Consider the following 26,599-nt stretch of genomic DNA (forward strand, 5'->3'; position numbering starts at 1 on the left):
GAACAGAGGTTAACAGGAGTCACTGTGACCTCCCAAATTAGAGTTATGTGAACCTCTTATTGAATCCCATAGCACCTTATCAGAATTCTTATCATATTCTTTTTGGTCAGTGGGAAGTTTCTTGAGGTTGTCAGTTTATTCAGTGAATTCCTTGAGAACACAGCCTAGTTTATTTTCCGTTTACCCATGGCTTACCTGAAAATATAACAGGTACTCAATAAACATTCATTGTCAATAAATTAATGAATGGATATACATAAAAGAACATCATAAGGCACAGAGTGAAGAGTCAAGAGAGGAGGAAGTCCATCGCTCCAATCTCACCGTATCTAAAGAAGCAGCCGCCCGGAGATCTGGCAGAAAGCCAACCTCAAGAAGATGGAGGAGGAAGTCTTGAACTTCAATTCCATAGACCCTGTCAAGGAATAAAACCATGGCTGCCTTGTGATCTGGGCAAAACCCCGCAGACATGTCAGGTTCCACCACATTCCCATCTAAAAGAGAGAAGTGAATTTTGGTGTCAATGGCTGTGTCATATACAGGATAGATTACAAATGGCTGCTTTCTAGACTTCTTACATTTTAAATACAGTTTTCAGTGAAATGGTTTTCTGTTCTTCAACTACCCTCAAGCTATTATGGGAGTTTGCTGAGGAAATAAGGCAGTGCAACGTAAAGCCAAGGTCATTTAAGTGTTATATAGGCATCCACTTGTTAAATGCATACAGGATACAAGACGTGGCATTGTTAGATACTTAGGAGAAACAAACAGGCATCCAAAATCTACTTTCTAAAACTTCAAGTGAAATCCATGAAAAGTGAAAATGTGAAGTGGGGATTTTCACTCTTTTCTAAGAGAGCCTGTTTTAAACATGAATAAAGCTCATCTACTCTTATGTGATAATCTTGGTATATTTACATTTTCGCGTCTTAGACCAATAACAAAATGATGAAATGACACTATAAAACCAGTATGGCTTTCATATGAAATATGTTTCATTAATCATAATAGCATTTAACACGCATTTAAGGGTCATATTGTTTTCTCTATCAATACTCAAAGCTTTATGCCTATATAGATTAGTGAATTCTTTATAGTCACTCCGTAGGTTCCCTAATTGGGGACCACTGATATGAGAAATCATGGGATTATGTGCCAATTTCAAATACTGAGGAATTTATTTACTTCCTGTTTGACGATATGATAATTATGCCAAACTGTTGCTGATCACACACTGTACTCTTCTACAAATACTATCACAGAATTTTTCATATGGATACAACATCAAAGAAACGAGAACTCAGAGAAAGATGACACATGACCACAATCATCCTGAATAAACTGAATGAATAAAATGACAACTTTTCTGTTTCCACTTATAGTCAATGAACAAATTTTATATGTGAATCATGAAAATAAACAAATAATGTTCTAAAGAAAACTAGATGAAAGGATAATGCCTGGTAGTATTCATTCCTTGTAATTATAACAGCACCTAATATAACTAATACATTCCTTTCCTTACATTATAAGAATAATAGTTCTGATGTGTTGTGCTGTTGTCAGGCACTGCACTAGGAACGTTACTGACACGATCTTACACAATTCCCACAACCCAGCTGTGAGGCTGCTGTTATGACTCTCATTCAATGAATGATGAAAACTAGCCTTTAGAGAAGTAACTAGTCCAAGGTCATATACCCAGTAACTGACAGAGTTGTATTTAAACCAACTAAAACTGGATTTAAAATCCAGCCAAAGCTGACTTAACCTTAGTATCAAATCAGTATATTATGATTTTCAATTAAAAATCTATACAAAATTCAATTTCAATTCTCCTAAAAATCACATTAAAAAGGAATTTAAAGGTACAGTATTCTATTATCTTAAAGTGTAGCTGTGCCTAGGGAAAAAGGGAGCAACTCACCGATCCTGCTCTATATGCTTTGCTTTTCAAGCTCTTATCCAAGCAGACATTCTTTTTAATGAATGCCACAAATGCATCTGCCTGTGGCTCAAGACTCACAGATTGGCTCAAGTTGCTGTTTTATTTGCACCATCTCCTCAAACACACTGGAGACAATAGAGCAGCGGTGTCACCCCACAGTGCCTGCTGTATACATCCACCCGCAATTACCAGCAGTGCCTGCTCTATTCATGCACCCACAATTACTGCCTCAGACAGGGAGGCCAAATCAGCCTGGGCCAAGAGCTGCAGGATTATGTGCTTGTTCTTCAAGTTTTCTGAACCCCTCCTTCTTTCATTGTTATTCTGAGGCATACTCTAGCTTGGAAATAAATATGATAAAAATGTCTGAGGAAGACCTTAGCTAATACTGAGAAGAGAAAATATCATTCTTTAGAGACAAACTTCACATACTAAATATTGAATGTATAATAACCATTATTACTGCTACTTGGTGATGCTTATAGACCATTTGAGTTGTCATTGAAAAGGAGAAAGAAATATTGGTGGTTTAAGCTTTGCAGTGAATGCGCAGCCACATAAAGTTAAATGCACAGCTATGGTGACATAAAAACCGACAGGTTTCTGTCTACATTCTCCACAAAAGGAAAGCAGTGAAAAAAAAATTTTTTTTTTGAGACAGAGTCTCGCTCTGCTGCCCAGGCTGGAGCGCAGTGGCATGACTGTGGCTCGCTGCAACCTCCGTCTCCCAGATTCAAGTGATTCTCCTGCCTCAGCCTCCCGAGTAGCTGGGACTACAGGCATGCACCACCACACCTGGCTGAAAAAAGCAGAGATTTGGCCGGGCACGGTGGCTCACGCCTGTAATCCCAGCACTTTGGGAGGCTGAGATGGGCGGATCACGAGGTCAGGAGATCGACACCATCCTGGCTAACACGGTGAAACCCCGTCTCTGCTAAAAATACAAAAAAATTAGCCGGGCGTAGTGGTGGGTGCCTGTAGTCCCAGCTACTCGGGAGGCTGAGGCAGGAGAATGGCGTGAACCCGGGAGGAGGAGCCTGCAGTGAGCCAAGATTGCGCCACTGCACTCCAGCCTGAGCAACAGAGTGAGACGCCGTCTAAAAAAAAAAAAAAAAAAAAAAAAAGCAGAGATTTAACAAATATCAATGGATTGTGTTGTAAAAAGTTAACTTTCATTGTGACTGTGATACAAAATTCACACACACACACACACACAAACCACTGTGACTCCCGATGTAGACAATATACTGCATATATTTGAAGAAAAATAACATATTAGAGCACAACTAACTACAAAAGGAAAGAAAGCAACTTAAAAACTCTTGAAGGCTGCTAAAGGCAGATAACTGGAGGAAATGAGGAGGTACCTGGAAACTTTGGGGCCTATTCTGAAAAGGACCCCTGGGCTCTCTTACAATCTATGTTCTTGGTGCTTTGTTATTATGTTACTACAAAATTTAATGCTTCCCTATTTCCTAATCTGTATGTCACTGGTACTATTATTATCTTTGTCCTGATAATGTGTGTTTTGTGGCTCAAAATATAGAGTAAAGAAAAGATATTTTCCTTAAGCAAATGAAAACGAGTTAGAAGAGAGGTACAGAGACAGCAAATGAAGATGAGCTACAGATGCACAAGGAAAAGAAACTGTCTCAAGCGCGGAAGCCAAAGGTGGGGAAAATTTTTAATTTCTAGCTTTGCCTAAAGCTATAATGAGCGTTCAATTATTATGGTAGTTTTGTCACCTTGTAGATTTGGGTTTGTAAGGTTAGCATACACAAGACTTTACTTTCTCATAATCATGACTGGCAAACAAGATGAGCTACCTTCAGGTATATGGTGACCTCTTTCATTCTAGACTTGAGCTATTGTAGCCTGCCTTCTCTGGGGGCATAATTAATGAAAGAAAAGGAATATATATAGCATGCACTTCCTACCTAATTATGTTTTTTGTTTGTTTGTTTATTTGGGACAGAGTTTCGCTCTTTCGCCCAGGCTGGAATGAAGTGGTGCGATCTCAGCTCACTGCAACCTCCCCACCGCCCCGGGTTCAAGCGATTCTCCTGCCTCAGCCTCCTGAGTAGCTGGGATTACAAGTTCCCAGCACCATGCCTGGTTAACTTTTGTATTTTTAGTAGAGATGGGGTTTCGCCATGTCGTCCAGGCTGGTCTCGAACTCCTGACCTCAGGTGATCCACTTGCCTTGGCCTCCCAAAGTGCTAGCATTACAGGCATGAGCCAATATGCCCGGCCCCTAATTATGTTTTGTTCTACAATTAGAAGTCTTTCATGTAAATGATTTATGTATAAATATCCAATAAAATATTGAAAACTGAAAAAAAACCTTACATTTGATAAAGTAAAAACAAAGTATAATTTGGGATTGAACACTTATTTTAGTTGTCTTCAATAATTTCTTCAATCTTTTTTTTTTGAGATGGAGTCTCACTCTGTCGCCCAGGCTGGAGTGCAGTGGTGCAATCTCGGCTCACTGCAAGCTCCGCCTCCTGGGTTCACGCCATTCTCCTGCCTCAGCCTCTCCGAGTAGCTGGGACTACAGGCGCCCAACACCACGCCCGGCTAATTTTTTTGTATTCTTAGTAGAGACGGGGTTTCACCGTGGTCTCGATCTCCTGACCTCGTGATCTGCCCGCCTCGGCCTCCCAAAGTGCTGGGATTACAAGCGTGAGCCACTGCGCCCGGCCAATTTCTTTAATCTTTAAAAAAAATTTTCTCCTTACTCGTGAAAAGAACACTTCTTTTTGGCTAGGAGCAGTGGCTCACGCCTGTAATCCCAGCGCTTTGGGAGGCCGAGGTGGGCGGATCACGAGGTCAGGAGATCGAGACCAACCTGGCTAACATGGTGAAACCCTGTCTCTACTAAAGATACAAAAAATTAGCCCAGCGTGGTGACACATGCCTGTAGTCCCTGCTACTTGGGAGGCTGAGGCAGGAGGATTGCTTGAACCTGGGAGGCGGAGATTGCAGTGAGCCAAGATCGCGCCACTGCACTCCAGCCTGGGCGATGGAGTGAGACTCCGTCTCAAAAAAAAAAAAACAACAAAAAAAAAACAAGACTCTCTTTAACAGGGGATTTAAAAATCTCTAAGTCAAAAGCTATCATCAGTGCTTTTAATAGAAAAGCATTACAAGAAAGCGACAATGAAAACCATCAAAATGCATGAACTAAGGAACTGAGGTCAAGAAAGACAGAAGAGCATGTGACCAATGACACAAGGCAGGACATAAGACAATGGAGGGTGGCAGTGCATGTTTCCGCTTCTCTGGAAGCTGTCTGAAATGTCATATAAAAGAAAATTAAAATCTCAAAGCAAACACAGCTTTAAAAACAATGAACTTTAAAAACAATGGAAAAAAGGCTGGACGCGGTGGCTCACACCTGTAATCCCAGCACTATGGGAGGCTGAGGCAGGCGGATCACGAGGTCAGGAGATCGAGACCATCCTGGCTAACACGGTGATACCCCATCTCTACTTAAAATACAAAAAAAAATTAGCCGGGCGTGGTGACGGGCATCTGTAGTCCCAGCTACTTGGAAGGCTGAGGCAGGAGAATTGCTTGAACCCAGGAGGCGGAGCTTGCAGTGAGCCAAGATCGTGCCACTGCACTCCAGCCTGGGCTACAGAGCAAGACTCCATCTCAAAAAAAAAAAAAAAAAAAAAGGAAAAAAATTATAAAATATATACTTTACAGCTTTTTTAAAAAACAAATTTAAGTAGTATACACATAATTTAGGAAGTGGAGAGGTTGGGATGTTGAGTACAGAAAACATTCTTTAGAACATGATGTCATCCAACATCCTACAGAATTAGGACACATTGAAGTTGGCCTTACCTTTGGCTATTGTTGGCATCTGAAAAGCGATGCTGATAACGCCCACCAAATCTCCCAGGGGAATTAGGGATCTCAAAATGGACCTAATTCTGATGGCTTCTCCCTTCCCAGCATGAATCAACTATACAAGGGGAAAAAAAAACATTAGAACAACTTTGTGACATCAATATTACAATTCTGTCTAGGAAATCTGAAGTATTGGAATCCAAGTCCAAAATAATTTTCTGATCAGTATACACATAAAGTTATGCCTCTCTCAGAAATAGTTTTCTGGCTTACCTGCGAATATTTACTTGCTCACACAGTTTTCAGTGATTTCAGCACACACCAAGTTATTTATACTATGGTCTAGGCCAGTTGGTTCATCCATTAGAATAATAGTTTTTATCCTTTTGGGGACTGTTAAGATATATTGAGAATCTGACGTGTTTATGAAAGTTTACTTTCCAAAATTACATGTAAATACCTATCAATAATACGAGCAATAATACAAAGAAAATTATCATTAGATTCCAAACATATACTAATATTTATGACCAAAGTAGCTTCTTTCTTGCTTTGTGCTAAGAAATGAATTGCATACCCATCTGTCTTCGACCCTGATTTCTCCCAAGGCTGGATTTATAATGTGGAGGAAATGAGGAACATAAATCCTAACAGTTCTTTTAGACTGACATGAAGTACCCAGGACGACTGTGGGTGAAAATACAGTCAAGAATCTGAGCAAGTCTTTAGGACAGACTAGGCTTGCAGAGCCGGGATGGGCATCTGTTTACCTCATTACAGGGTGTGAAACTCAAGCACAGTTTCTGGCACACAGGAGGCCTCAAAGAATAGTTGCGAAGAGGCATAAATTTCAGAAATGCCAAGGTTGGGCCCTTATTACTTCACTTAGTTTTCCCCCATTAATATAATAGAATGAAAACTTCTATTTATTAGTATACTTTCTCTTTGTTTCACTGATTTTTTTTCTGAGATGGGAAAAAGAACAAATATTGTGAGCAAGTATTTTTGCTGTTGTTGTCAGTAATCACCTCCAGCATAGAAATTTTTAATAGTCTCTGTTTCCATTTACTAAGATGAAAAAATCTTACTAGCAGCAAAGTTTAAGTTTTTATAAAAATCAGACTCCAGTTTTCTAACATTCTAACATTTTTCTATCCTGTGATTCCTCTCTGTTCACAACAAAAGAGTACACCAATGAAGTTTTAACCTCTGGGTATGAAAAACCTAAACCACACAAAAAACCCAACCAAAACCAAAAGAAATATAGATAATAAGAGTAGAGAGAAAGGTGCTTTGTAAGAAAGCCCTGGCTTCATGCTCATCCCACTTTAGAAATATACTTACAGTTCTTAACTACCCCAGCACCAATCAATGTGTTTCAAACTCTCAGACTCTGGGTTTGTTTCCCATTAAAAGATCTGGAAATGAATGTTTTGGGCCCTGGGCCAGGATTTTTTTTTTTAATGAATATAATAGAATAACACAGAATCAACTACAATAAAATAAAGAACAAAATATCAGAATGTATTACAGAGTAAAAGTATTATTCCATGAAACTTTAATTTCATTTGGGTCAAAAAGTTTCAGAAAACACTAATCTAGGCTGGGTACGCTGGCTCACGCCTGTAAGCCCAGCACTTTGGGAGGCAGAGGCGGTTGGATCACTTGAGGTTAGGAGTTCCAGGCCAGCCTGGCCAAGATGGCAAAACCCCATCTCTGCTAAAAATACAAAAATTAGTCGGGCGTGGTGGCATGTGCCTGTAGTCCCAGCTACTCAGGAGGCTGAGACAGGAGAATCGCTTGAACCTGGGAGAAAGAGATTGCAGTGAGCTGAGATCATGCCACTGCACTCCAGCCTGGGAGACAGAGCAAGACCTTGTCTCAATTAAAAAAAAAAGAGAGAGAGAAAAGAAAGAAAAGAGAGTAAAGAAAGAAAGAAAGAAAGAGAGAGAGAAAGAGAGAAAGAGAAAGAAAGAAAGAAAAAGAAAGAAAAGAAAGAAAGAAAGACAGACAGACAGACAGACAGACACTAATTTATATGGTCTAAATAGCTCTTAATATCCACCCCCTACACCTTCCCCCTCACTTTCCCCTAAAACCATGGCAAACACATAGAGCTAAATACACAAAATAAAATGACTTTTGGTAGGAGCAGTTGTTTTCTGCATGCAGTATAACAGAAGAGGAAATTGCATAGAGAAAATATGTTCTTTTCTTCTTAAAATGTGGGAGGCTGTATGAGTTTCAGAGATATATGAGTAACTTAAGTACTCTATTAATGACTTGCACTGAAATCCCATTACTAATTTTTACAACCAACGAGACATTTCCTACTAAACAAACACTTGTTCAGCAATTAGACTGCAGCTATTATTTTTAATGGAGCATGAAGATTATTGGTTTTGGATGCTGTTATGCTCTTTGCCAGCTATAGATGTCTTAACACAGAGAAATCAGGATTGCTGCTCCTGAACTCCCAGGAACTCACATGCATCTCAGGAGCACAGCGTCCCAAGAGGTCAATCAAAGCTGCATAGAAGGTCATGATCGCGTTCCCCATGTGGATAGTGTCATCTTCCTCCTCCTCTGTATCACTTTCATGAATGTTTCAAAAGAAAGAGAAAGCAAATGGGATAACTGACATTTCATGTTTATTACATATCTCTCTGAGGAAAGGGACTACTAGGTAACACATTATTCTTCTGATACGTTTCATATATGTTATAAATGTAGAACTTGACGTTTTTAAGGGAGAATAACAACTGGTTAAAGATCAGACTTGAGATTCTAACACCAAGAACACATCGGTGGAAATTTTAGTATTAAGATTCCTTTGAAGGGAAAAGGAGGAATTGATCATTTGATGGCTTCTTTTCCTTTCTAGTGGTAGTGAATGTATTAACAAAGAAAATAACTGATCGAAGGACGTGTGATCTTGGACTATTTCTATAAGTGGCACACGTGTAGAGAAAGGGTGACAAAGATGTCATATAAGGTCACATGTAAGGCATCCAGTACAGTGCTTGCCCAGAGCAAGTACTTTATAAATGTTACTGCACTTGCTCACCTACCTCTGTACCAACTACTCAAACTCCTGCAACCCCTGCCAAAGATTCCAACATATCTCAACATATGTCCCTCCCCATCGCTGCAGGGAAAATATAATTACATGTTCTCTTGCTAATGACAGCCAAATCTGGTGGCCCTAGAGGCTCACATCCTCCCTCCTTGGTAACTCAGCAGACAGCTGTCTCCACTGAACACAGCAGTCTTCAGAGTGACAGTGAGGCCTTGAATGACAACCTCATTCCTGGGCATGCAAGGCTGTCCATGAGGCCCTCAGGTGTACCCTTGCTAGTGTGGTCCTGGGCCAGAGGTCTCTGGATACATTTTCTACTACTGAGAGAACCTAAGAGCTCCCTGGTTCCTTCATGGGAAACTGATAAGCATGTAGCATGGTGTGTGTGTGTGTGTGTGTGTGTGTGTGTGTGGAAACTGATAAGCATGTAGCATGGTGTGTGTGTGTGTGTGTGTGTGTGGTGGGGAGTGCTCATTCTTGCTCTAGCAGTGCGCCCAGTCTGCAAATCCGGCTTTGGGAGTACATGGAACATCTATGCCCAGTTTATATGTAAAAGACAAAGGGTTTGCAGGATTGCGTGCCCTCTGTCTCTTTTTTTGTTTAGAAATGTGCCTCAATAAAGCCCTATGTTACATCTTTACCAGAGGCACTAGCAGTGTGGATGCATGACCCCCGCTGGAGGACATTCACCTACACAGATAAGCATCACACCTGGATTTACTTATGTCAATTACTGGACTCTAGTATTAACAATGTCTACCTACAGACCAATATAAGATAGTGACTGCTTCTCGTATCTGTCTCCTATACCTCAACCAAGCATCACACTCCTCAGAATGAAACCTTTTCTAGGTTTTACCACCATACCAGTTTAGTCAAGTCCCCCTTTCATTTGCGAAAGGTCTCTTTCTAATCATAAAATCTCATTCTAACTACCTTCCCACTAAACCCCAGTCCAACCCCAAAGGTTCACCTCGCATCATTTAGAACAACCCACCTTGCCCTAGCTCCCCTAGGAAAATTCATAAGATGCATCTTCTACAACCTAAATTTCCCTCTGCTAAATCCACACCATCTTCTTCAGCTCTCTTTGTTCATTCAACCTATTCCAGCACCAAATTCCATTCATTCTTCCAAATCTAAGACATTATATTTTCAAAGGGAGAAATCTTCTGTACCACAAGTTATATTACAGTTCATAGGATGCAGAATATATTCTGTAAAATTTCACATCAAGTAGTATGGATCACTCGTGAGGGTGCGTATATTAGACCTACAGTGTTTTAGTGGATCCGCTATTTGGTGAGGGACCATCTCGGGAAGGATCCTCGGCGATTTTGATGGCTTCTTCCATTGCTGCAAGAAGCCCATTCCCACCTTCTCCTCTCAAAGCGGGACCAAAACACTCAGGCCTCCGAATGAGCAATCTCACCACGACATTTGCATTTTCCTCCACACTCTCCCCTAAAGTAGAACGGGGAAGATAAGTAAACATATATGATTATATGGAAGTTCTGAACAAATAAATGTTACACTAATCATTTCCTATGTATAAGAATAACTAAAACCCAACAATATACTAATAAAGCCAAAATGTAACCCAAATTACTAGCTTTAGGTACACGAGACACAGTAAATTTCTTTTCTGGCATTAAAAATTTTCAGAGTAAAGCATTATGGAGGCATAAACTATTGATTCTCACTAACTTGTTATTCTTATAGAATGATGTCATAATCTAAACTATTATAATTCAAAATAAAAAATTTATGAGAACTTAGAGGCCTAGAAACTTTAATTTAAATAAGGAAAAGTATACAAACAAATATTGTATTATAAGTGGTTACTGTGAAAAAACCCTATCGATTATAAAATATGCGATTTCTTTACTAATACTTCTTTCATGAAAGTGCTGAGATGAATCCTTATTATATCTCTATGCAGTTTTAATAATAACTCAAAAGACCTCAAGAAATCAAGTCCTACCATTACAGAAGACAGCAAATCTGAGAAAGTCAAGATATCTCTCTCCTTCAACTGGGTTCCACCCAATGTCTGGATAGCCCTTAGACACCAGCATCTGGCAACTTTGCAGTCCACAACCAGCCAAATAACGAACTACCTGCAAACAACATGATTAGCAAAGAGTTATCCCTTGGATGAAAAGTCATTGGATACAATAAATGACATCCTCAAAGGATGCTTTTAAACAAATGCATTTTTGCAAGTTCTTTTTGCTCTCATGATAATCTACTTGAACTCCCTTTAGTAAAACCTTAGACTTTAGAAATATTTAAATATCACCATAAAGTGGTGTCATAATAAAAATATTTATGATCCTACTATAAACTTTTTTTTTTTTAAGCTCTCTCTAAGCAGACATTCTTTTTAATGAATGCCACAGATACATCTGCCCGGGGCTCAGGACTCACGGACTGGAACCAGTTGCTGTTTTATTTGCACCATCTCCTTAAACACATTGGAGACAATAAAGCAGCAGCCTCACCCCACGGTGCCTTCTGTTTTCATCTACCCACAATTACCCACAATGCCTGCTGTATATATCCACCCACAATTACCCACAGTGTCTGCTGTATAAATCCACCCGCAATTACCCTCAGTGCCTGCTGTATAAATCCACCCGCAATTCCTTGTCAGACAGGGCAACCAAGTCTGTCTGGGTGGGCCAAGAGCTGCAGGATTATGTGGAAAACTATGAAAGAAGACTGTTTCTGAATTTAATAGCATTTAATTTGAGACCCTTATCTATCAAAGTCATAAATTACAAAGATGTCTAATGACCTCTGGTGCAATGTAAAAACTGAATCCACCCAAGATATTAAAAGATCTATTTGAGATGCAAAGATATTTTAAAGAGAAATTGTTTCCAAAATAATATATCAACTTAATGGGGAAGCAGGTGTGAGAAAATACATAAAGAGAGAAAAACCTAAGATCACAGTCAAACATCCTTGGTTCAAATCAGATGCGCAGCATTTACCAAACACCTTATTTTGAGCAGTTACTTTTACTTTTTTAGCCAAGGTTTCAGTGTTCAGGAAATTTTTGATAAGAAGACCCACTTTTCAGTATTGATGAAATTAGCACGTAAAATATTTTTGCCTGGCCTTTCCTCTTAAAATATTTTTGTTTTATATGAATGTTAGTCCTCTACAATATTTCATAAGAAATTCAATTTTAAATGAAATCCTTAGAAAAGTCATTATCAATGGAAGTAAGACTGTTAGAGGAGGAACTTATCAAGCAAATTGAGTTATATCTGGCTCAAGTTAAATCAGTTTCAAAAATAAGTAATATAGCTAAAAATGTTCATATCAGCTATAGTGAAGCAAGAGAACCAATGTACAATAAAATCATCTATCTGAAGTATAAATTCAATGAGCTTTGAGAGAGGTAGACATCTGTGAAAACATCATAATCACGATGCAGAACATCGCCGTCACTCCTCCGAGCTCCCTGGGCCCTTTGCAGCCCCTTTCTCCCCACACACCTAGTCCCAGACAATCGGTTTTCTCTGACTACAATTTAGCTTGCATTTTCTAGAACACCTGTACACGTAAACATGCAGCATGTATCTTTCTGTGCCTGGCTTCTTTATGATTTTGGGATTCATTCACATTGTAGTGTATGTCAGTAATTCGTTCTTTTTTATTGTGGGATGACATTTTGCCGTATATGGGTATATCACAGTGTTATTTATCAACTAATACATTGATGATCAGTATTCAAGTTGTTTGCACTTTTTGGCTCTGATGAATAAAACTGTTAGAAACATTCATGCCCAAGTCTTTGTGTGGACATATATTTTCCTTTCTACTGGGTAAATTTTTAGCAGTGGGAAGGCTAGGCATATAGTTTACGGTAGGTGTATGTTTAATTTGTTAAGGAACTGCCAAACTGCTTTCCACACTGGCTGTACCATTACTCATCACGACAGAAGTAGAAGAGAGTTCTAGCTGCTCCTTGTCCTTCTCAGCATTTGGTATTATCAACTGCATTAGTATTGGCCATTTTAATGAGTGTGTAGATTAAAAGATTTTAAGTACTATATGGGGGAAACATGTCCTGAGGTGTCTCAGAGATGCAAGACTTCATGATCCTGGACTGATACGTCAGGAGGATGTGGGGAAGAGTTTCGCTCTTTCACGTCTTCAACAGCCATGCACTAAGTGTCCACCCAGTGCTGACGCTGTTCTCTAAAGGTGGGACAAAGCAGTTAACAACAGAAGAAAAACCACTCTGACCTCCCTGGCTTGACATTATAGTAGGGGATGAATTTTTAAAAATACATAACTACATAGAGTTTGATTAAATATATTTATTTTAAATATAGTTATCTTAATATATATTTAAAACATAAGTTTCTATAAATATAAATAAAATGAAAGTATATATTTGTATACATAATATACAAATATTTACATTTCCAATGGTTGAAAATAAAGCAGTAAAGGAAACAGGAAGAGTTTAAGGAAGTGGAGAAAAGGTTTCAATTTTACATAGCATGGATGTGGAAGAGCTGATCAAGAGGGTGACTTTGGAGCATTGACTGAAAGAATGCCTACAAAGAGCCATGATGGTATCTCGGGTAAGGATATTGCAGATGGTTGGACTAGCAGGTGCAAAGGCCCTGAGGCTGAGCACAGTTGGCGTGTTCCAGCTACAGCAAGGGGACAAGGGTGGCTGAAGCAAAGAAGAGAGAGTGCAGGAGAGCTGTAGGAAATGAAATCAGGCTGGTATGTAGGATCAGATGATGTAGGAGCTATTGCAACATCTTTGATTTTTACTGGGAGTGAGATAGAAAGCCTTTGGGGAGTAGTGGATGGAGGATTGGCATGATCTTTTTAGGAGGGTCACTTTGGCTAATAAGGGAACAGATTCCAGGTGAGCAAGGAAAAAAAATCAGGGGACTACTTGGAATGCTATTGCAACTACAATACAGGGAAAGTTTCCCTAAATGCTGGTATACATATGTGTGGCTTAATATCCTTAAGAGTACATGGCTTTACTATATTGCTGATGCTTTGTGCTGGAATAAAGTATATGTGACATAAAATGTACATATGAGATGTCAAAATCACCTTTTTAAAAACTGAAGTGTATGATTAAGTCAAAAGTGGCAGCAGATGTCATGAAAAGAAAAAAACACATGAGAATACAGATACAGAACGTTGGTTCTTGTTCCATAGAAAAATGTTTGTGATCAGAGAAAATTCATTTTTTCAAACGTATTGTTATTCATAACTTCTGACTACAATATAATGTATAGTAGAATTATATACAATGTAATATATAACATTATATAGTGTGCAATGTAAATTATAATATACTTTAATTCTAATATCACTAGAACATACTGTGTTGGTGCAAAATTAATTGCAGTTTTGGCCATAATGTCACATTGCAAAACCACAATGACTTTTGCACCAATCTTAGTTATATGTAAAATATTGAGAAAGAACCATGAAAAAGCATAATTCAGACGAACACACAGGGCAGGAACATTGCTCACCTTTTCTAGATCCGGCTCACGGAGAGCTAACGCTAGTTCATTATTATCCATCACCGAAGCTGCAGCCACATCCAGTGGTGTTGAACCTCTCATAGCTGGGGAGGCTGTTAATTCAAATGAAGATGAAATATAACCTGGATCGTGCTGTAACTATAAACTCCATATAAAAATATACTACCTCTTAAAATTTAATTTCTAAACACCATCCATAGTGTATTAATCTACATTGATTTACATTAAAGTTTAATTTTTAAGTATTTTGAATTGACAAAAATTGTATATATTGTGTACACGTTTTGAAACATGTATACTTTCTGGAATGACTCAATTGAGCTAGTTAACATATGTATTATCTCACATACTCTTTTGTGTGGTGAAAACACTCAAAATCTACTCTGGCAGCGATTTTCAAGAATATTATACATTGTTATTAACTATAGTCACCATGCTGTATAATAGAGCTTTTGAACTTATTCCTTCTATCTAACTGAAATTTTATATCCTTGAACATCTCCCCAACCACTCCCCCCCATACCTGGTAACCTTATTTTACTCTCTGTTTCTATGAGTTCGACTCTGATTTTAGAGTCCACGTGAAAGTGAGATCATGCGGTATTTGACTTTCCACACATAGCTTATTTCATATAATGTAATATCTTCCAGGATCATCCATATTGTTGAAAATGACAGGATTCCCTTCTTTTTTTCAAGGCCAAATAGCATTCCACTGTGAATATATACCACATTTTTCCTATCCATTCATCCACTGATGAACACTTAGGTTGATTCCATATCTCAGCTATTGTGAATAATGCTGCAATGACCATACAAGTACCGATATCTCTTTGACATACTGATTATTCTTTTCCTCTGGATATGTATACCCAGAAGTAAAACTGTTCAGTCATATGGTAGTTCTATTTTTGATTTTTTGAGGAATCTCCTTAATGTTTTCTAAAATGGCTGTAGTAATTTACATTCCCACCAACATGTATAAGGTTCCCTTTCCTCCACACCCTCGCCAACATTTATTATGTTTTGTCTTTTCAATAATAGGCATTCTAACAGGTGTGAGGTGATCGCTCACTGTGGTTTCAATTTGCACTTTGCTGATGATGAGTGATGTTGAGTATTTTTTCATATACCTATTGGCCAACTGTCTGTCTTCTTTTGTGAAATGTCTATTCAGGTCCATTGCCCATTTTTTAACCAAACGTTTGCTTTTTAAATGTAATATGTATATTATTTTAACCTTAAAGATGAAATAAAAGTCATTTACTTACCAAGACCAACACTGCTGTTTTCCAGTAAATAACTGAGATGATCAAACATAGCTTTTTGATTCTGCCTACTTATACGACAGAAGTAACAGAGAAAACGGCAACAGTTGGCCACCATCTTGGGAAAGGTGATTTCCTACAGATAAAGCATGTCATTAGCTGCTGAAAGCAAATGATCTTTATAACATTGAGTTCATACGTTGAGGTCTCAATCACATCGTCAATCCCCGTGTGTCCATGTGTGTGCCAAACTTCAGATACTGAAGATCTTCAAGTGTGCAGACTATGATTTGCCTCGGCCCTGAGTCAATGAAAATCAAGCCTGGCACTAATTCAGAAACTTCATTACCATCGATGGGTTAGAACAGAAATTGACCTATTACCCCATTCTCAAAGGTGAAAGGCAGATTCATTTGTGATGCTTCACTACCACTATCAGCTGTGCTTCCATGGGAAATGATGCAATCTCTTTGATTCTGTTGGAATAATATGGATAATAATACTTGCTTTAGGTAAGGGGCAGGGGAGTGAATTCATTGAGCTGATTTCTGAAAAATACATAGTTCAGTACTTGGCACATATAATAGGATGTTCTTGTCAGTATTAATATTAGTAGAATTACTGATTCCAGGGATTTACAGCCTCCCTGATTTGCACCGCGGGAGATGATTTCCTGGACTGGAAGGCCTGCATGTTTGACCCCACCAAACACATCTTCCTTGAGACCAAATATTATCATAGTTTACCCCAGATACTCTCTGGAGTTCCTCTGTAATAAAGTACAGTATATTATGATATCCTTCTAAGCCTAACTGGTAAACAGACTGATCGTATGAAATATGGGCTTATTTCAATATTGTGAAAAATACATCCTAAGATTTAAAATATCAAAACATACTTTCATATCAGACGTTAGAAAATTATACTGATTATATAAAGTTTTTTTTAAATTATACTACTCTACTAATTTGGTTTTTGATACCATTAAGTTGTGGTCACTTAAAAGTTCACTTTAGGCCCGGCTTGGTGGCTCACGCCTGTAATCCCAGCACTTTGGGAGGCCGAGGCAGGTGGATCATGAGGCCAGGAGATCAAGACCATCCTGGCTAACATGGTGAAACCCCATCTCTACTAAAAATACCAAAAAAATTAGCAGGGAATAGCGGCGGGCGCCTGTAGTCCCAGCCACTCGGGAGGCTGAGGCAGGAGAATGTCGTGAACCTGGGAGGTGGAGGTTGCAGTGAGCTGAGATCACTGAGATCACGCCACTGCACTCCAGCCTGGGCGACAGACTGAGACTCCATCTCAAAAAAAAAAAAAAAAAAAAAAAAAAAAAAAGAATTCACGTTAGAATTCTACAACAAATATATCCAAGAGTATTATCATCAAATCTCAATCTGGATTGGAAATTAAGTGAAACCAACTAATGTCTGTATCATGGAGGATGGTGGAGTCTGAAGAACACGCTTGTGCCACGGACTGGTAACGTGATGAGAACTGAATTATAATTCAAAATTTTAAAATACATTAATACATAGAGTAATTTTTATGTTTCTAAGTTTCTAAATATCCCCTAAATGAGACACTTCAGTTTCTAAATATCCCCTAAAGGAGAATAATTTAGGAGGCCAAAAATTACACAGCATAAGACAGGAAATTTTTATCAAAATCAAGGAAAACAAAACTAGTAGTATGTTCAACTCTCTAAGGTTTGTGTGTTTTCTCAAAAAGTGTTCTTTAAAAACAGTCATCCTAAGAGGATTTAAGAAATTCTCATTAAGAATCTACAATCTGGGCTGGGTGCAGTGGCTCACGCCTGTAATCCCAGCACTTTGGGAGGCCAAAGCGGGCGGATCACGAGGTCAGGAGATGGAGAGCATCCTGGCTAACACAGTGAAACCCCGTCTCTACTAAAAATACAAAAAAATTAGCCGGGCGAGGTGGCGGGCGCCTCTAATCCCAGCTCCTCGGGAGGCTGAGGCAGGAGAATGGTGTGAACCTGGAAGGCAGAGCTTGCAGTGAGCCGAGATCGCGCCACTGCACTCCAGCCTGGGCGACAGAGTGAGACTCTGTCTCAAAAAAAAAAAAAAAAGAATCTGCAATCTATATACTCCAGAAGACGATACTAAATAGCATCTCAGGAATCAAATACTTTACCTTGGACTCTCCACCTCCAAGGACGTTCACCATGACCTCCATCACAGTCTCATGCATCCCCAGTGCCCTCATGAGATTAGGGTGCTGGTAAAACACTTTGTTATTCATAATATCCCTAGAAAGGACAATGGACGTATGGGGTAAAGCTCAGAGCAACATTTAAATAGTTAACCAAGTTTCTCATAAATCTTTTAGAAATAATTGATGTAAGTTGAAAAGTAAAAGCAATCACAGTATTTAATAAGCCACAAAAATTAATGAATGTAAATGAGTTTTCCTCAAAAATATTGATAATTTACCAAAACTGGTTGACAAATGTCTATTCTTTTCAATTGTAATAAACATAGTAAATATGTAAACAGTTAAAATGAAATATATTTTGGACACATCATTCCTAATTTTATGGATATCCAACCATGTGTCCAACCTTCTTTTGGATAAAAATATGAATTAGTGTTATACCATGTTTATATAAAAATTCTTCATATATAAGTATCTCTGCTTTTCATATATATGCTGTTGTTAGTATTACGTTCAGTATTTGTGTATATAATTACAATAGTGTTATTTCTTATTACATTCATATTATCATTCTGACAAATACTTAAAAGGACTTATATTCTCCAAGACAAACTGAGTATACATGAAGTACAGGTACAAGTAATCTAACTCATTAAAATGGACATCCAGTTTCAAGAAACGGTGTTAGGTGATACCTAAAATGTCTCATATTATCATTACTGCATTACATATTCTTGTAATAGGTGTGTCAAGGTATTCCTAAGGGTCATAATGTTCAGGAGAAAGTATCATTCACTGCAAATAAAGAGCTCTGTTGATTTCTATTTTAACATAAATCAAATCAATGCCAAGAGTCTTTTCTATAAAACATTTTCTTGTTAGATCTACAGCAAGAATATAACATACAGCCCATGAGAAAATTGAACCTTCTCTTCAAATTTGTTTCCTTTAATTGAATTACTCACCTATTCATTTAGTCATCTGCAAAACTTTAGTTGCTCTGGCTATATCAAGAAAGTGGGATAGTATGATTTTTGCATTTATTATTTTTAATGAAGAGGGCCTTTAGATAGCATAGGTCAGAAAAACAACTTGGTGTCCAAGGCTAATATGGGTCTGACTTATTTCATGCCAGAGCAAACTAAGGTAAACAGAGGCAGCTTTTTCTTTTTATTGTCTCATTAATTCAAATCTTTGAATGAAGTAACTTGATTTTAAAATCTCATCTGCTTTTAGTTTAGGTAAATTAAATAGCAGTCAGGCTGTCATTTGCTAAGACTCTCTCTTGTGTTAAATATTTTGAATACCACAAAAAGACGCATTTTGCTTTTTTAACATCATTTTGAGTTTTATCACTAATGAATGATTTACTTTTTAATGGCACATATTACTGTTGTGTGTGAAGAAAGAATGTGATCTCCATTTTCTAGAAGGCTTTCTTTTTCATTTGGTTAATTAAGATAACTTCTTATAAGAAGCTTCCTTGGGTTAGATTTAAATATTAGTACTCAAATAAGACCTATGCTCATACAATTATAAAGACTCTAATATTTGCTTTTCTCAGTTGGCTTTTTTGCTTTCCCTCTCTGTCCCATTAGAATATTTATTTTTAGTGTGCAACAATTATCATGAAGTTTTAATAGAAACTTTCAGTCCATTTTTATAATTTTAAATACTTAATAGGTCCATGAGCAATATGCAATATTGTTTTCTGAGTTAAAATGTATAGAAATGATATGAAACAATCTGCATCATTATACACTTGTTTTCTTCCCTCAGGATTGTATTTGAGTTCTGTCAAAGAAAAACCTGGTAATCCATTTTATTCATTTGTTTCAAAGAATTAACTCTAAGTTTCTTTGATCAATTTTATTGTTTCTTTTGGTCTATTTTATTCATGTGGCATTTACCTTTATTATCTCTTCTTTTGCCTGATATCTGTGTAACTACATCGGCTTTTTTTTCTGCTAAATATTTGTCTTCTAATCACCGTTTAACATCCTATCTTCCAGAGTTCTACATTTTTACGTTTAGGTATTGCTCTTAATGAACATCACAGAGCTTAGTATATATAATTTTTATCTTTGTTATGATTTTGATCCCATCTTATTTTTTCTTTAATTTATTTTAAATATTTTAGATATGTAGGGGGTGCAAATACAGATTTCCTGCGTGCATATATCGTGTCGTGGTGGAGCCTGGGCTTTGGTTGGACCATCACCTGAGTAGTGAACACTATTCAATAGGTAATTTTTCCATCCTATTTTCAAATCCCCAAACTATACAAGCTTATTATTAATGATTGCTTAGATTTATACATGTATAAATCAGTAGTATACTCAATAAAATGTATTGCATCCCATTCTTTTTCTCTGAATTCCGTTTTCTTCTCCCTAATGTATATATTAACATTTAGCATAAACATTTTAGAAGGTCTTCCAGTGCGGGACTGTAAGTAAATATTCTGAAATATCTTTGTTTTAACCTCACTCTTGAATATGAGGTGTTAACTTTAACCCCCAAATCCACATGAAATGCAAGCTCATGATGCTGAATTCTCAGAAAAATTGTTCCCCCTACCCCTTGTTTTTCCAAGGCCCAATAGATAAAGACAAGCTTCCTTATCATTTCCTGCTCATATTTCCCACTACCCACCTCGGATTTCAATGTGTTTTTTTATATTTTTTTTAATGTGTTAAACACCAGATAGACCTATGGATCAATGTGTTTTTATCATCCTATGTTTTTATATATTACTGTACATTACTATGAGACTTAAAAAAAAACACTGAAAGATAGTGGCTGTGTGCCACACTGTCAAATTAGTCTTGTTTCATCACTGAGCAATTTTCTAACTTAGCTTTTGTTTCTATCTCTAGAAAAGCAATTTAGTATAATGATCATAGAATCCAGACAATATATTTTTATCAATGTAGCTAACGAACTACTATAGGCATAACAATTAGAAAGAAAACATTTATAAGACAAAGGGTTGTAGCAGTTAAATAATTTACCCTAATCCACGAATCATAAGCTTCTCTTCTTCTTTGCCCATTCTCACACTCAGCAGGGATCGAATCTGACCAAGGGATGCCAGGAGGTTGATGGTGTCCTCCACGGACACACCATTTATCGTGTAGGTCTTTGGCAGGGCCCGAACAAGACCCCCGATGCCGTCATACTGCCGATGGAGCAACACAAACATGGCCCTCACCAGCTCGGGGTCTTCGATGACAGACTCCTGAGCCCATCGGACCATTGTCTCAGAGATCAGCTGCTGCAGAGTGGCTGCAAAGTCATTATGGATATTTTTTAAAAGAAAAATAAGAGAAGACAAATCAGTTGGACATTTCAAATCCATATCCTGTACCCCAAAATTGGTATTTCTATTTGTACCAGACTTGAAAAGGCTCTAGATATTCTTTGAAGAAAACAACATTCATTGGATGATACATATTTCAATACAGATCAGTTACAATCGATAAAGAAAATACAAACCTTTCTTTAAAAATCATTCTTATGATTAAATAAGTTATAGTTATATCACTTTTTCAAAATTACTATTGGCAATTCATATGTAATTGAAGGTATGGTAATTAATATAAGGTGTCCTACTACTTTTATTTGTTTTGTTCTATTATTTTCTTCCCAGAAGGCCTGACATCATTTATCCTTATAAAGTTCAGTCATGGACATTCAAAAAAGTATCTGTTTATCCAACTGTCTCCTCAGTTGAGTCATTTGCACTAGTGACTACATATAATTATGTTTTCACTTAAAGCTGTATCCCTATTTGTCATTTAAAATGTCTTCAAAAGGATTTGATTGTGAATTTATATTGAAGCAGAAAGTTATTACATACATAGAAAATTACTTTGCAATGTAACACGAAACATAGTAAATTTAAAAGCAATAGAAACGTCCAAATCTTTTCAAATAAACAATGAAATTACCAAAATTAGGTGGGGTGACCAATTCATGCATGATGAGGCACTTAATCCGGGTATTAATACGCTGGCTGACTTTCAAATTAGGCTGTTTTACTTTTGTCTAGAAATTATTTAAGCAAAAACAAAAACTACTATTTTTAACCAAATACAAAATGCAAATAAAATGCCAATATATTCTCCTATATCCGAAAACGACACTGTCATTTTAATCACCCAAGATCACAAACTTGATAATGATAGAAAGTGATTCGTAAGAAATGTTGAACTCTGGCCATGCACAGTGGCTCACGCCTGTAATCCCAGCACTTTGGGAAGCCGAGGTGGGTGGATTGCTTGAGACCAGGAGTTCAACACCAGCCTGGCCAACATGGTAAAACTCAGTCTCTACTAAAAATATAAAAATCAGTCGGGCATCTTGGTGCATGCCTGTGATTCCAGCTACGCAGGAGGCTGAGACAGGGAAGCGGAGGTTGCAGTAAGCCGAGAATGCGCCACTGCACTCCAGACTGGGTGATGGAGCGAGACTGTCTCAAAAAAAAAAAAAGAAAGAAACACTGAACTCTGATTTTAAAGAAAACTTGACTCAAATTTGTGATTGTGACACTGAAGAATAAATTTAGAAGTAACTGTATGAATGTTTTCTGTTGTAAGTTAGTTAAAAAAAAGTGCTGTAAAAGTTTTCATAATTTTTTTTTTTTCAGGGAAAGCTAGTAACAAACCATTGCTGCATCTTAAAGTCAATGCAGTCTTAGAAGTGAAGTAAAAAGTAGGCTGGATGCCTCAGACCTACTCAGAGTGCTGTGCCCAAGGAACTCACAGCCTAAGGGTGCTTATTATTCTTAAATAGGATATGGATCAACCAAAAGTATATAACAGTTTAGGAAATAGTTCAGAACCAAAAGATAAAGACAATATCTGTTTAAATTTTAAGAAAAAAGTTTAATTTGATGCAATAATATTTGAAAATCAACCTCGTATTTAGATATGAAGGCTAAATTACTATACTTCCTTTTAACTTTCTCTTTATGGTCTCTGATAAAATACCTAAATTTCTACTTCTCTATGGAGACCATCCATCCTTATCATGCCGCTACCTCTCAGTCTGTTGCTATATACACATAGACTGATGCTGCTGTTTATTTCTGGGAGCTACAGGCATCTACTTAAGAGTCTGATTCTTGGAAGTTGCAAACTCAGTTATCTCACTGGCTCATCTAGTAAAACGTTCGTTCAGAGGATGAGTTAAGTGTCAGCAGTTGTGTCATTCTGCCAGTGCCCTCTCATACTGCTTACAGGACTTTTTGGAGTCACTCTCAACTGGTTTTTCTGCTTGTTTCTTCTTCAGGTATGTCACCTTTTCTACCAGGGATAGCAGACGCCCTCTAATTGTTAAATCACTGTTTCCATCCAGAGACCCATCTTCATCCAGCTCAATTCCTAGTATAAAAAAACAGAGAGGCAGAAAAAAAATATTTAAAGAATACACTTGGGCAAATAATTCTGAGGCCTTGTAATTTCTTTCATGCACAACTTAGAGCAATGTCAAAAACATCTGACATGAAGTTAAGCAATCTTGCTTACCAGCCCTCATAAACGACATTCACTTGTCAGCCTCTTTTCTTCCTCTCTCTTTTTGTTCTACTCCTGTGGGCTCAGGGCTGTCACCCAGAACAAAATATAACACTGAGCAGAGACCAAAAAGACTCTCTTAGGGGCAAAGATCAATCCTGCTATTTGGGCTGACCCTTGAGCATCTCGGACTTCAGATACTGTCTGCCTAGACTTACAGTCCAGCCCTGCCTACACCACGCCCCCAGACTTTAATTCTCCTCTCTTGCCTCCAAAAATTTTAGCAGTATTTTGGTTAGTTGAGAAACAGAGAGAAGAGGCATAATTAGGTACCCTAAACCAGGGAATGTTTTATATCTGAAGCAATAATTCTAAAATTTTAAAGTATCCCTGTGTTTCTAGGGATACTAGAATTCTAGTATCCCTGTATTTCTAGGCATACTAGAAATACAGGGATACTTGTAGAAAAAAAATACACACACACACACACACAATTTCTACAAGGGATATTTGTAGAAATATATATATATACACACACACACACATACATATACACACACACAGTATAATTTTCTGGGAGTCATTTTGTGGTACTTCATTCATAAACCAAATTAATACGCAAAGTATTTTTATTATCTTCATTAAAATAAGATAACCACCGGTTAAACCAGTGGTATTATTTTTATCTATAACTTTAAAAACAGCTGGTTTATTTTCTTTCATTGAATCATCAGACCTTATCTACACCACCGCATAAAGGAATAAAAACACACACACATCCAGAATACCTAATCAATTCCATTTGTAAAGTTCTTGAATAAAAGGAGGGGAGACTTCCCTTAACAGATTTGGATTACTGACATACAACTTAATGTAGGGTTTCCATAGGCATTCACTAATTTCAAAAGATACAGTCTAAATTTTCTAGAAAGTACTCCCTCAACTGCTTTAAATACAACTGTTTGTGATCAAATTTCTTTCTTAAAAAAAATACAGCATCACTGAGGTTACTATAAACAAAACTGTACGTATTTTATCTATGCAGTATGAGGTTGGACGTATGCATCCATCTGTGAAACCATCACCACCACCAGGAACAGACATAAATCCATCACCTCTAAGTTTCTTAGTGCTTCTTTGTTTTGGGGGGTTTGTTTGTTTGTTGTTGTTTTAAGAATACTTAACATGACATCTACCCTCTTAACAGAATTTTAAGTGCACAATGCAGTATTGTGAACTAGAAGCACCCTGTTGTGCCATGGATCTCCAGAATTCATTCATCTTGTATAACTGAAACTTTGTACCCATGGACTAAACCAACCTTAACCTCCCTGCCAGAGGCACCTGGCCACATGTCCCCCTTCCCATTTCCTGCCACTAATGGAAAGAGGAAAAAGAGAGAAAGAATTTTGGTCACCTTCTGCTCAGTTTAACTGCCTCTCTGATTTCTCTGTCCCTCAGGACTCCCTACACAGGGACAGTTATTTTGCCATTTTGCCACAATAATAAATGTTTTTATATAACCTTCTAACAGGTATTGTGTGTATTCGTGAAAATATTCGCATGTACACTTAATTTTGTCTCAGGATATATGGATTAAAAATACACAATTAATAAGAGCTTTTAATGAAAAAGACCTTACCACAATGTGTCATCAAATCTTCATGGAAATCCAATAGTTGGTCACGAATTTCTTCTGGACATGGACATTCACTTTTGTCATCCTTAAAATTGAGAAGCATATTGATCTGAAAGTTTGAAAAACGAGAAAGAGGAAGAAGGAGGAAGAAAAGAAAGGTGAATTCAACAATGGCACAGCAGGGCCAGGTGGAGTGGCTCATGCCTGTAATCCCAGCACTCTGGGAGGTTGAGGCAGGCAGACCATGAGGTCAGGAGTTTGAGACCAGCCTGGCCAACATGGTGAAAACCCATCTCTATTAAAAATACAAAAATTAGTTGGGTGTGGTGGCGCATGCCTGTAGTCCCAGCTACTCAGGAGGCTGAGGCAGCAGAATTGCTTGAACCTGGGAGGTGGAGGTTGCAGTGAGCCGAGATCGTGCCACTACACTCCAGCCTGGGTGACTGAGTGAGACTTTGTCACAAAAAAAAAAAAAAAAAGAAAGAAAGAAAAAGAAAGAAAGAAAGGCACAACTACCATAAAAGCAAAAATGCTCAAAATCTCTGATTGTTCATAAATTATTCCTCCACAGGTGTCCATCACACAATCCAACCAGTACCGCAGAATAAATCAAATCATCCATAGCTTAACAAGCTGCAAAATGGTCACATAATGTTTCTTCCGCTTTCTCAATTCCACAATATGTTAGACTCTTGTATACTTTAAGAATTCTTAACTAAGAGATCTAAATGCTATTTTTAAAAGTATTGTATTATGCTTATCCTAAAATTCCATTATTTTCTAGCTAACACCTCTATTGAACATTTTATTGACATTGAATATTTAAAAGAACTCTTTTTGAGAAGAACACAGATACAAGAAGAAGGAAAAATATAATTGAAAAGTAACACAGGTTTGAGTATCCCTTGTCTGAAATGCCTGGGGCCAGAAGTGTTTCAGATCTAGGAATTTTTTTTCAGAGTTTGGAATACAATTATCCTTTAGTATCCATGGAGAATTGGTTCTAGGACCCTCCACAGAGACGAAAAGCCACAGACGATCAAGTCTTCTATATGAAATGGCACAGAAATTGCATATAACCTATGTATACCCTCTCATATATTTTAAATCATCTCTAAATTACTTATAATACCCAAGACAGTGCTGACACAGCTCTTCATTTAAGTGGATTAGACATAGTACTTGGTGCACAGCAAATTCAAGTTTCGTGTTTTGGAACTTTGTGGAATTTTTTTTTTCTGAATATTTTCAATATACAGTTGGTTGAATCCACAGATGCAGAACCCATAGATAGAGAGGACCAGCTCCATTTGCATACACTTGAGATATTTTGAGGCTAGAACCCAAGTCTAAAAATGAAATTCATCTATGTTTCATACACACCTCACACACATAGCCTGAAGGAAATTTTATAAAATACTTTAAATAATTTTGTGCATGAAATAAACCTTGTACTAAGTATTTACGTGTGGAATTTTCCACTTGTGGTATCATGTCAGTGCTCAAAATGGTTTGGATTTTGGAGTATTCTGGGTTTTGAATTTTCATGTTAAGCACGGTTAAT

At 37.5% G+C, this 26,599-nt stretch overlaps 1 protein-coding gene across 6 annotated transcripts in view; it reads right to left on the minus strand.

Moving 5' to 3' along the window:
- RYR2 (ryanodine receptor 2) overlaps positions 1-26,599 on the minus strand; it is a 787,631-nt gene that overhangs the window by 184,392 nt on the left and 576,640 nt on the right. For all 6 annotated transcript variants that reach the window (XM_030812625.1, XM_030812626.1, XM_030812624.1 and 3 more), the window contains 11 exons: positions 25,039-25,144; positions 23,121-23,264; positions 20,892-21,165; positions 17,857-17,971; positions 15,703-15,835; positions 14,420-14,523; positions 10,873-11,008; positions 10,166-10,352; positions 8,298-8,403; positions 5,804-5,924; positions 325-494 (listed from right to left, as the gene is read on the minus strand). In XM_030812625.1, the coding sequence (XP_030668485.1) occupies positions 325-494; positions 5,804-5,924; positions 8,298-8,403; positions 10,166-10,352; positions 10,873-11,008; positions 14,420-14,523; positions 15,703-15,835; positions 17,857-17,971; positions 20,892-21,165; positions 23,121-23,264; positions 25,039-25,144 (1,596 nt within the window). The remainder of the gene's footprint in view (positions 1-324; positions 495-5,803; positions 5,925-8,297; positions 8,404-10,165; positions 10,353-10,872; positions 11,009-14,419; positions 14,524-15,702; positions 15,836-17,856; positions 17,972-20,891; positions 21,166-23,120; positions 23,265-25,038; positions 25,145-26,599) is intronic.

Source organism: Nomascus leucogenys, chromosome 5 (genome assembly GCF_006542625.1).
Source record: "Nomascus leucogenys isolate Asia chromosome 5, Asia_NLE_v1, whole genome shotgun sequence".
NCBI lineage: Eukaryota > Metazoa > Chordata > Mammalia > Primates > Hylobatidae > Nomascus > Nomascus leucogenys.